The 13168-nt window shown below is 38.4% G+C and overlaps 1 protein-coding gene across 5 annotated transcripts in view; it reads right to left on the reverse strand.

Annotated features, from left to right (window-relative positions):
• Nucleotides 1-13168, reverse strand: part of NFIB (nuclear factor I/B) — a 177748-nt gene that overhangs the window by 61944 nt on the left and 102636 nt on the right. For all 5 annotated transcript variants that reach the window (XM_009328057.1, XM_009328056.1, XM_009328054.1 and 2 more), the window contains exons 4-5: nucleotides 2915-2983; nucleotides 656-776 (exon numbers count right to left, since the gene is read on the reverse strand). In XM_009328057.1, the coding sequence (XP_009326332.1) occupies nucleotides 656-776; nucleotides 2915-2983 (190 nt within the window). The remainder of the gene's footprint in view (nucleotides 1-655; nucleotides 777-2914; nucleotides 2984-13168) is intronic.

Genomic DNA, 13168 nt, shown 5'->3' on the forward strand with positions numbered 1-13168 from the left:
GTGCCTCAGATCAAACTGCCTATAGCAGGCACGTGGAGACCCTTGAGAAAAATTAGACAGCCTGTGACTACCTCACATGCTCCTCCTTGTTCCCACTGTGCTGGGAAATGCCCCTTGTAAGGGTGAGGCAGGAAACACACTTTTATAAGCTGGGGTGATGCTATGTATAAAGACACCTTGTCTTTATGTACCTGTCCTAATGCCTTTTCCACAGGAAATAGTATCTGTCCCAACATATCTTTCAAGATGGAGGTCCAAGCGGGAGCCCTCAAAGACAGCCTTGTGCCTGCAACAATCCTGTGGCATCAAGCTCTGCCAGCAGGTTCCAGGCTGCTAAACCTTCCTGTAACTCAGCAGCAGTTTCAGGATGCATAGCTGTTCTCTTGGCAGATGATTTAGTGAGCACTTCAAACCCTGACAAAAGTTATTATAGTCTTCAATATCAACAGTAACGACAGGCAATAATGACACTGCTTCAAATTACAAGATTTGTAACATATACATCTATACACAGATTACGGTAACATACGTAAGTCGCCTACCTCATAAAATCAGAGAAAATTCATAGAATAGTCGTCTGTTGACAGTATTTGTGAATTGCTTGTCCTACACTATTAAACCTGGTTTCACATTAGCACTTATTTCAAGTTTTTACCTGCTTGGTGGAGAGGACAAGGACCTCTGTAGATTTACACCCGAATTCATATCATGGTAATATGGCTGGCTCGGAAGCTCTCCAATTGGGAAGTTCACTCCAGTTCCCTGGGTTATGGGTGCTGAAAAACATATTATCATAACAAGTCAAAGATAATCTTCTGTCTTTTTAGCCATCTTTTCATTTTTAACACTGGGAAAAACATCAAGATGTTACTACATGTATCTAATTTTCTGCCTCTTGCAGAAACCAAGTACAGACAAGTTCTATCAATGTTTATATATCTAAAAAAGTGAATTATCTTCCCCAGTCCCTAGAAATCCCTTAGCAGTTATGCAGACATAATACATTTGTTGTATAACAGATAACCTGGAATCGTCAATATGAAAAAGGTAACATAAACCTCGGCACAAAGTCAAGCCTTTTGTAGAAGGACTTTTATAATGAATGAGGCAGGGTTTATAACGACAGCTAACATTATTTATTAAAGAACTGAAATAACTGGAAAGAACAAACTTGGGGACACACAAACTCTTTTTCCCTTAATGTTAACTCTTTTGTATTAATAATAGCCTTCTGTGCTGACAGCATGTTTTGCTGCCTCCTTTTTCTTTCACCCAGTGCCACAGGTACTGCTTTGCATATGTACACCTACACACAAACACACACACTCAGCGTTATCTTCACCTCCTTACAGAGTCTGTGTACCATACGTCTTGGCATTTCAAGAATAAATTATGTGTTGCATATTGTGCTGTATTTACCTTTGTTCACTGTCTGTGCATTGTGCATTTTAATTACCTTTGGCACTTAAAAGAATAATTGCATGTTGTGTAATGTATCTGAAGATTTGTATTTTTCCTGACAGTTAAAGTACAACTCTGTTGCGGCCTGAGGTTAAACAAATGCATGGTAAGAAATCCCACAGAAACCGCATGCTTTAAAGCTTATTATTAGAAGTATATCATGTATAACAGCTGCAGAAGGTACAATTTCATAACATAACTACCATATTGATTCTTTTTTAATCTGAATGGCCTGATACTTTAAAATGTATTTAACCACATGACAACTAAAAGAAAGCTGTATATTGCACATCCTCAGCCTCCTAAAACAGCAAAACTGTATCTTCAGCAGGCATAAAAAAGAATGTGTCTTAACACTGCAGGATAGCAATGTTCAGGATTTTGCTGAAGGACTTAACATAACTTTAATTGTTGAGTATTAATTTCTGACCACAGCAAATGAAGCGACACACGCACCTTAAGCCTAAGTTAATTAAATTCCTCAAGCATCCTGACCTGGCATGAATTAAGTCCTGTGCAAAATTTGGACAGACAGTTTTGGAAACTTGTCCCTCACTGGTTTTGTCCTCATCTCATCAGAAAAGAGATCTTCCTGGACCATTCAGTTGTTATAATGTTGGTGTCATCACTGCGGACACTTTTAACTATAACTTTCATGTATTTTTGTTCACTTCTTAATAAAGTCATAAGAGAAATATTTTAATAATGTTGATACTAAAGGGAGAAAACAAGTGTTCAGAAAGCAATTTCAAATGAAAATATGCACTGGTTTGATACCATACTATTATAGCAAATTCTTAGATATCAACAAAACAGATCTTATTTATATTAATTTTGTTTTTTCTTTCTGCAATAAAAGCTTCACCTGTCCTTTTATATTTATATTTTATGTTACTTTTTGGTTTTGTGTGTTCATGTGCATAACATTTCTGATGCCAAAACAAGCCAATGTAATTAGAAATTCAATTACATCCAGTGCTATGAGTAAAAGAAACACAAGTATATAATACATTAAGTTAGTCATCCTTTATATCCATGCTGTGATTTTTCTTTTAAGAGCTACAAATTCAAAAACAAACTAAAATAATCAGATGGTTTAGCAAAATCCAAGGATGTGTAGGACAACCTTAAGAAGCTGCAAGTCTAACAAATAGAAGGTGTTGTTACGTATGGTAATTTTATTGACACATCAGTCCATTAAGCTGTGCAGGGTGACACATAACAAATTGATTCAATCTTTAAATATCAAAGTGACAAAAGAAGACTTCTGTTTGTTTTATTACAAACACATGCAAGATGAACTGCAATACTGTGGTCAAAGATATCAAAATTGTGCATGGTTATAGGCATTTCCTATGCATCTTACATCTTGGGCAGAAAAAAAATTCAAGGAAAAAACCTTCTCTTGATTATAGCAGGCTTTGGAAATTATTAAATGCAAATGATAACTTACTTCTGGATACCCTCACAAGTTCTGACACGTTGAACACTCCAGATTTTACAAAACTGTCCTCAAGGTACACTGAAAAAGATCATAATACCATAATCAGTATAATGAGAAGATTAATAAATAACTATAGATAAGTTTATACACCAGCTAATAACAGTATCAACAGAGTCCCAGAACTATAATACACAGACCAAAGCACACTGAAAGCTGATCACAGGATCTAATAAGAGCTGAAATTCAGGCAGAGGTGCAAAATCCTTGAGGAGTTGTGAGAAAGCAATTTTTTAATATGTGTATGAAAACTAACAAGCAATACACTGAGTTCCTAGCTAACCATCCAGAAAATGTCTAAAAACTGGTTCCTTTTACTAGTATTTTCAGTTTTTAAGTCAGTATTGAACTAAGAACTGTATCAGCTGGACTAAGCAATTTCACCATAGAGCCACCTCACCCAGCACCTCTGATATTATTTACCAGTGCAGGTATAAACAATGCACCCAACAACTCAAGCTGAAAGAACATGAACACATCCAACTGAGCACATTTCCTGTTACGCTGTTACACTTGTAAGCGAATGTCAGTCTTCCCCAGCTGAAAAACCATCCCAGGGGCAAGTGCAGTGGGCATGCAGAGCACTGTAGGCCTGTGGGATCATCCTGAACGATGTTATGCCAATGCCATCACCTTCTCATCTTCCAGTCAACATCACTTCATATGATATCACTTCATGCCACTTTCATACGACATCCCTGCATGTCTTTATTTCCACTAGTAGTTCTGCAGGTCTCCCTCTCATTTTTCTTCACTTCATTTCACATTCCATTCCCTTGCATTTTCAACAGGTTCTGTCCATATCCGTAACTTTTTCCTCTCTTATTGTCCTTCACCTGGATGTTGCAGGCCTCTCTGCAACCTTATTCATCTCCAGTTTCTAAAAAATAATAGCCTTTCTCTTTCACCTTCTGCATTCTCTTGCACCCTTTCTCCATGTTTTTTGTGTGGATGAAAACATGACATGGCTTCTCAAATATTTACTTCTTTATTTGACAGAACTTGGCATACCCATATCATAAAAAATTGCAAAGAGTTAATGTTTCTTTTTCCCTTCTTCCTCAGTTTTCATTTTTTAACCTAAGAATGGGCAAGCTGGATGAACGCTAATAATTCCTCCAACAATAGCAATCTTTCCCTTCTCTGCCTATTTCCTCCAGCAGGAACAGTCCGAAGTAGTACATGGAAGGGAGATTGCCGAAGAAAAATTTGGTTTCTTCATTTCAGTTGGCCTGTAAGCGAAGAGTGGCTTAAAGCCAGTGTGCAAACATGCAGCCAGCTCTGGAGCTGGTAATGAGACAAGACTGAACTTCTCTGCTGCTTAGTCAAATACCACTACTTTGAAGCACAACTTCTCTCATTCAGGTTAGGCTAACTTGAGAGGAGCTTTACCCAAGTGTAGATTAGTCAAGCTATCATTACAGTGAGAACAAGCCCCAAGGCTCATATTAAAAAAAGAAAATGCCCATGTAGGATTTTATATGTAAGAACACAGATGTATACATGTGTATGAGCACACACACAGAGACACACAGCCGCACATTTAGTCTTCAGCATTCTCTCGTGAATTCTTAGTTTTTCTCACTGGCAATACTGAGAATACCCACATAATATAAAGAGCAATATAGTGTGTTTCTCTCCTTGTGATAATGAAATGGGAGCAGGGTAAAAATTCTGCCACTGAGTGGTACCATTACCACCCCCTCACAGAAGGATGCATTGCTGACTGTCTTTCACACAGGTTTCACCCTGCCTTGGATGGTCCGAAAACAATGACACCCACAGATATATGCAAATGCTTTGCCTGGCATTAAGAAAGAGACGGAAACTGCAGCTACTGTCAATCTCAATCAACTTAAAAAACAGCTTGATTTTTTTCTCTGTGTAATGTGACAAAATATTATTAAAAAATTGATGCAACAATAAACATTGTTTATGTCACAGACACTGAGCAACTTCATCCTGAGTCCTATGTTCTAACAAGGAAGGTGGATTCCAGTGGTGCCTCCAAGTGCAGAAAAATAAACAGTATGTTCAGTTCCAGCACCAGTGGACTTCAACAGCTTTAACTAGTTAGGAAGACAATCCATAGTGGGTATGCTACAGAACTGTTCTTGGCTCCCAACTGTTCAATAGGAAAATGTTCTGTGCCATTAATCTGCTGTAATTTGTTGCAGAAACCTGCACTCTACATACGATAAAGGATAAACAGCAAGACTGTATGCAGCAGGACAACAGTATAGGATATTTTGACTTTATGGTGTGAGACACTGCTTTTTACCTTGTGAAGCTGATCTTCCTACTGAATAAGAATTAACATTCATATCCACATTATTACACTGCACACAAGAAAAAATTATGTGGTGATAACCCGTACACTATAGGTCTTACTGGTTTTTTGATTAAGCATTCCCTAATGCACTGCTTGCATTAACATGTTAAAGAGCCTTAAATTAGCATTCTTGGTGTGTGTTTCTGATCTGTTCAGTACAGAAACTAACGCACTTGGTAACAGTCTATTGTTGTATTCCTCATAGAGGATTTACTGTATCTTTTGATGGTCATGACAACACTGCTGTCTTTATTCTTCAAACCTAATATAAGCACTGAGTATTGTCATTTACTAAAACTCATCTTGCCTGAGAGATGACACTCTCTGAAATGCATTTCACTAATTGTCATTATTCTTAAAAATCTGAGTTCTACAGAAAGAACATTTCTGCCAAAACCACCACAGTGCAATTCTGTATAAACAGTAACTTCCAAAACCCATAAATAACAGTGGATTTTTTTCTGTATTTCCTTTTAGTTTTTGTACAGGGTGAGTGTAAAATCTGTCTTCTCTCCTTACCTTTTTTACAGAAAACTCATTTCTGAAAAATATGTTTTCCAAACAATACTACAATGACCAGACCAATGCCATCAAGGGTGAAAGATAAACAGGTTAAGCCAAGCCGCAGTTCTGATCAAGCTCCCCTCATAGAGTCAGTAACAGGAGAAACCTTCAGTAATGCTTCCAACTGCCGTAGAAGTTATTCTGTCCAAGTCTTTATACATCTTCCACTCTATTCCTGTGCTATGCCTTCAAGAGCTGAGTTACAAGTATAGCTTTTAACCATGCTAAGACTTAAAATGGAAAAAAAAAATGTCTAAACCTACTGAAAAATACTTTCAGTTTGCACTAACATGTACTGTAAAGGGCTTGTTCTCATATTACCTAAAAGCTTACCAGTGACATCTGGCTTTACAAATCTTTAACCAGCCTTTTTTATGTCTTCTGATTTAATTCTACTTTTATGAATAGAACGCCTGTTTATGTTCTGCTGCATATTGACTAGTGCCAAAACATAAAATTGCTTCCTGGTATCATTAAACATCTAGTTTTTTCACTGATACAGCCTTGATTTTGAGCAACTTATAAAACAGGATTAAGGATCCAATCACTGCAGGAAACAATTTGTATTGCTGTACTTTTATTTCTCGATCTTTAAAAAGAGGAATTATGCAGCAGCAGATAGACTTAATAGCAGTGAGACAGGTTCAACATCAGGAGCTACTGTGAGAAGAAAGGTTGGAAGCTTCAGCCTAGTATACAAAATACTAGCAGAGAGCTGTAGCTTGACTTTAAGTTATGCAGTGTAATGTTCTGGATGCTGCTACAGGTTTGTTTGACTTCTGAAACTGCTACAGTTAAAGATTAAATCATTTCATTGTATAGTCAGCTTGAAAACTGACTTTTTAAGGATCAGCTCTTGCTGCTCTATGCAATATCTAACTTCTACAGGAAGCTCTTTAATTTCAGCAAGAGTCCTAGTGGCATACAGCTACTATTCACATTCAGAAAAGGCAGTGAAAAATTAGTCTCACACTGTTCATAGTAAGTTAACATACAGTCAAAAGACTTGCAGCTTGTTTTCTTATTGCATGCATTTTGAAACCAGTGTCTTAAAAAGAGTATCAGAAACAAGTTCCCACTGAACCAGGATTTCTTAAAGGCAGTTAAGGGTGGATAACATAAGCCAAGGAGTGACACAGAAGATTTCAGTGATGATGTCATTTGAAAGAGTTGAACTAAGGTCTGTCCAGAGAATGAGGCTATTTTGGTTATCACACGACTGTCTCCGGCCTTGGTGCATACAAGTTTGTTTTGATTTTTTTCCTGAAAGTTGCAATTATGTTGTAACTGTTGCAAACGTTGCAAAAAGATCCTCTGACTCCATTGAACTTTTTAGCACAATGAGGAACTAAGAAGCTGCCTGTGTCATTTTCAAAAACAAATGAGATTTTCAATACTCTCAAGTTGATAACCAGAACTATAATATCCTTCAATGCTGCAGTAATTTGATGAGGTAAACACCTGGTTTAATGGACTGTGGAATCCATGTACTGGAATCCAAGAAGTGAGTTGCCCCGAAACCTAGTAAGAAACAGAAAGGGTAACTAACACAAATGCATACTGCCTTCCACTCCAGAGGGTCTCAGGTTATATACAAACTGCAGCCAAGAATTAAAAAGAGGTTGGGGGAGCTGCTTTTTAACAGCTATAGGACTATGAGGTACTAAAAAGGAATTTTCTGGTGACAAAGCAGGTTTCTGGAATTGTAACTGGTAACTTAAGAGTTTTCAGTAAATTCTTGCTCTCTGCATGCTTTGAAATAAAAAACATTGCGCTCACCATTGAACACAATGGCATCAGAAGGGAATACAGCATCAGAAGTGAACATAGCATCAGAATTGATCACAGCATCATTTATTTACAGAGTAGGCTTATAAAGAAGGATAGCCAATACAAACAAAAATTCAGAAATAATCCTCAGCCAGTAGACAGTAGTAATTACCCACACCAAATTTCAAACCAGCATGCAAGGCCAAAAACTATTCCTCTTGGAAAAAGGGGCTGTACAATCTGTGCAGGTTTCTGATTGTCAAGATAGCACAGCTGCGCACTGCCCCCAGAATGCCCCACCTGGCTCAGGGCTGAGAGGCTGATGAGGAAGAGTATCACCTCTCAATCATTGGCATTACTAATTCATAGAGCATTTGAGAAAGGGAGAACTCCACAGAAAGTCAAGCCCTGACCAAACCCAACCCTGTTTTATTTGAAGATCACTATCTGAGATGGCATGGCTGCAGGCATACGGGAAACAGCAAGCATTTCAGAGTATCCACTCCCATGCTGAAAAAGCGAGGTGAATATTTGTTTCTTTAAATACAATTCTGTCTGAATCCCCAAACTGCTACTATGGCATCATTGCTTCCACAAGAAAAGCTACTTACTATGATGAGGCCAGGGAGTATCTCTTCTATTCCTATTAATTAGGGGGCTAATTCCCCATCCACAAGAGGGTAACTTGAAATACAGTAAAATAATGAAACCATCTGTGTTCTGAGTCATTCAAAACTCAAAGACATTTGCTTATTACATTTGCGAAAGAGAGCAAAGGTTGAGACCACATTACTCTTCAGAGTTTATTTCTGAAACTATACATTCTAAAACTTAAAACTGAAATACTTCTGCCTAAAACAGTCATATATAGGCAAATTTATTACACATTTCTTAGGGCTTGATCCAAAAAGAATGTTCTCCCTATGGCTGCTAGCCATATGAAAGCGCAAAAAAGCCTTTGGGGCTCTACAGCTGCAAGAGAGATTTGCATATTGAGAGAGAGGTGTGGCTGGTTGCAAGCTTTTTGGCAACACCTTCTTTAATTAGAAAAAAAAATAATAGATGGTGATTTCACTCAGGTCTTCTTTGGAAATGGTTCCCAGAATAAAATTTCTGGTGAAAATAGAAAGGGAAAACCAATTCCAGAGCATTGAGGCTGGGGCTGGGGATTCACACACCTATGCCTCATTCGGATTAAGGATCTTATCACTAGATGAATTCCCTGACAACATATCATGGGTTACTGTGAAGGAAAGAAGAAGGGAAACAGTGGGGAGGCACGAAAGGTGGAGAGACAGTTTCTCAATCTCTCTGTCTAAAAGTGTGTCACCCCATATAAATAATGTAATATTCATCAGCACACAGGCTCAAACCTGAGTCATCTGCATTCCTCATTCAGCCCTGTCTGATGTTATAGAGTCTGCAAAATTTATATGAAAATTTTCCTTGGACCAGCTAAAGTGGAGTAAATTCTATCGGGGGGAAAAAAAAACTAGCAGGTCCCACTTGCTAGGAAACATAGCTCTAATAACCTCTGAACTGAACTGCTTGGATAAAAGCAAAAATCTGAACACACTTGTCTTCCCTCACCAATGAGGTTCATAACTGTCTATGTCAGGATGGTTAGGTTTCCTTTGCATCTTCTGAAAAGTTATCTTTTGTATTCCCCAATGCTGGACACGAATAGCTCTGAAATCTTGAAGGGACCTGTACAAGAGACTATTCTCCTCCCAGCTCCATCCAGAAGACAAAAGATGAAGGACATGAAGCACCAGTAGGAACTGGTATCCACTCCCTCAGGTTTCCAGTTCTCTTGATTCCTCAGATTATATTCAACTGTCTATCCTATCTTATTGTCATATCAAGGTAACATTTTACTCTATCAGTATTGTTATTTCTTACTCTTATTTTAGCAGCTTAAAAAGGCTGTCTTCAAAGATTTGAGCAACATGGCAACAACTGGACACAGCAGTGCTAGCACTGGTGTATGAGTAAGTCAAGCCTGCCAAGCAGCAACCTCACACCAATGGCAGGTAGCAAGTAATATTAATGTTATTAATGTCAAACAGTTGTGGCCAGCAGGCAGTAAGCAAGGGGAAGAAAAATAAAGCAGAACAAAACCCAGAAAATCTCTACTAGAAGAACTGGCTAGTAAGGATTGTATCACTGGAGACCAAATTGTTATGTCTGGTGTCAATATCATTAGCTTACTAGTAGTTCTAATTGTTTTTCTTTTTTTACTCACCCTCATAATTTTCTTATGCCTAAGAGATGAATTTACTGAAAAATCACTCCCTGTGTCTTCAGTACTTACCCTCCCACACCTGTGCAGGTATTTCGAGACACACATGTTAAGGAAGGCTCATTTTTTAGATTTTCTTAAGCTATATAAAAGACCTAAGGGACTTGCAGGGAGCAAATAATACAGCATTACACTGAAACTGCCACACTAGGTCTCCTTCAATAGCCTGCCTTCAGCAGTAGCCCTGAGCAGATGCACAGTAGAATAGTAAGAAACAGGGCAGGCCTAAAGTATTTGGGGGTTTATTTTGACTGATAGTGTCCAAGGCTCCAAGTATTTTCAGTTTTAAAACTTATTAATCCAGGTATGCCTCTATCTATCTGTTTAGTCACCCTCAATGGACCCATGAACATGCCCATTCTCTCTTTGAAACCATGTAAACTTGTAATAGTTAGCACCATGCTAGCATAACATAAACTTTTAGATTCCAGGAACTTAATGACCAATGCGGACAACAGCAGTGTTCAAACTCTTCTCCTCTCTCAGTTCAGTTCAGTTCAGCTCGTCTATGTGTCTGGAACCTACTTAACAATCCCTGCAGAGAAGTGACCTTTACAACCCAGCTCTCAGAAAAGCAAGTTTCATTCTTTAGCAATATACCAGATGAAAGTTATTGAAAAATAAATCTTAGAGGAGGATATCCCTGGATCTTGCTACAAAAGCTACATACCACTTTCACCACAAGCTACACCATCTTAATACTGTATTATGCTATCAAAGTATTCAGTGTATTTTTAGGAACGTATTGTAAAGAATTCCAGCAAGTGCTCTTAATGTTCTTTTGTTTGGCAAGTGACATTACCCTCCCTCCATGGTTAAGACAGCAAATTACCAGACACCCTAAAGAATGCAACAGTCTAGCCAAACCTAGAAAAACCCACTTTTAACACCAGCAGCCTCGCCAACTACCACTCAGTTTCCAACCTCCTCTTCCTTGGCAATGTCTTTGTGAAGGTAGTGGCATCCAAAAGCTAACAGCACCTATCCCTTGCCAACGCCCTGGCTCCTTGACATACAGGCATCAGACCAAAACATGATAGAAGAACAAACCCTCCTGGCACTGCCAGTCCACATACTCCTGGCCTGGGACTGAAAACAAACCTCAGAGTGGATATCCTCTGGGGCTCTGACAAAAGTGACTGCCTGGTTCTAATAATAAGACTCGTGAAGTTTAATAAGAAAGAACAGGACAGCAGTCCTTTTCCCAGACAAGCTGAATGAAGTGCAACTCCCTCTCACTCTCCTGCACAGTCCCAGAAATCCTGTATTCTGCAGTCCCACAAACCTCAATGCCTTCTCCCTGCCAGTTTAACCACAAGACAGTATCACACAGGGAAGCTGAATGATGCTAGAAGTTCATGTATCCTCAAATAGACAGATGACATTCAATTATGCCCCTGTCTCTGCTTAAATGAAGGGTTTCAAGGGAAGCAAGGCACAGCTTCCATTTTCTGTCCCCACTTGGCAGCAGATAAAGGAATAATACTGCCAGCAGTGACTCCAAAGCATAAAAAAGCGTTATGCTCAAATTTCAAGCAGAAAGTTTCATGATTAAACCAGCAACAGATTTCTTTGCCCTCTATCTCCCTCTACCTTCTGGGACACTGGAGTTTGTCAAATATCTGGTCTTGCCCCACAAGGCTGCCAAAAGAAAGCCTATATAGCTCGTCTGCTGCCCTCCCCAAGGCTCTGTTGCTGGCAGCAAGACAACTCCTTCCTGGAGTAGCCTGGGGTTGAGACTGAAAGTTGGTGAGACTGGACTCACTGGAGATATGATCCTCACTAGTGAAATATGTACTGCTACCTTCCTACTCCAAATGCTAAATGGTACTTTAAAAACAGAATTTTAAAATATGTTGAAGGCGAGTTTCCAGGCTCTGCCTTCAGCTTCCCAAACACAGAGGCTACAAAGGATCCTTCAAAATGATGAGGGGTAATGCATTTGGCTTTTCTTGTGCTCACAAACAGTGATATTCCAAAACAAAAATAAATGCTCTACAGCTAAATGCTCCAAGTTTTACAAAACTGTGATTATCTGTGAGGAAATTTTTCAGGCTTGTTTTAGGTGTAAATTTGCTGGTTTGGGTTTTTAAACCACTCTCCTACATATTTATGTCACGTATTTAATAGAGAAATAAAAGCCTACTCAGAACATCCCACACAGTCTGGAGAGAAACAGCATCGAAGTCTCCAGCCAAAAGTGATTTCAAGCCTGCATCATCCCTTGCAAAAAAAAAAATCGTATTAAAAAATCACTTGAAAAACAGCTTACCACGTTATTTGACTTGTTCTGTCCTCATATCTCTAAAATATACCTACAATCTTCCAGGATATGTTTCTGTTTTTATATTACAGGAATATGGCTTTTTGTATAATGATCTATGATGGTTTTCCCACTTTTGGGTGTTCACATGCAACATGCATGACATGTTCCACCACATGTAGAGAATACTTTGATCGTATGCATAGTACAAAACTGTACAGCCACAATGCAGGCTGTTTTCCCTAATGTTCGTACAGATCCAGAAAATATTCATGTATATGTAACAGCCCAGCATCACACAATTACTTCTCGGCTAGAGTGTGGTTCATTTTGCATTTAGAAAATGAGCAAACTGAGTTAGTTGCAGCTTATTTCAGATAGACACTTCTTCTCAGAGCCGAAATGAGAAGATAAAGCATGAGGGTGGTGGCAGGAGTCACTCATTGCTCATTAAGAAGTGATAGTATGTCTGTCATAGTTGTTTGTCTTACCCCGATAAAATTCATAAAACAACAAAGATTTACAAGATTTAGTAGCACACCCCAATTGATTAGAAGGATAACTCCATGAAAATACAAAGAAACTTTGGTCTAAACAGTGTGGAATGGCAAAGTCTGGGTTTGATTTTCTCTTGAATTTTTATTTTTAGAGAATCCTTGAAAGGACTGTTTTCACTGACACCTCTCAAAAAAATTCCAAATGTCACTAGCATGACCCATTAATAACATGTTCAAAAACTGCTCTGAGCTGATACGGAAAATACAAAAAATTAACATATTTGCATTTTATAATGCACATATAAAATAAAAGTAAAGAAGCTGGTAGCTCAGGTCACAGACTTTAGAGGTAGGTCAACTATGTTTTGTCTGAGATAAAAGAATAATTGTGGCATTTGAAGACTTTTATAAAAGTAAAGTTATTTGGGATCATGTCTCCTTACTCCTCTGCCCATCCCCACTTACAAAATTCTAAAAA

Source organism: Pygoscelis adeliae, unplaced genomic scaffold, assembly GCF_000699105.1.
Source record: "Pygoscelis adeliae isolate BGI_AS28 unplaced genomic scaffold, ASM69910v1 Scaffold45, whole genome shotgun sequence".
In the NCBI taxonomy this organism is placed as follows: Eukaryota; Metazoa; Chordata; class Aves; order Sphenisciformes; family Spheniscidae; genus Pygoscelis; species Pygoscelis adeliae.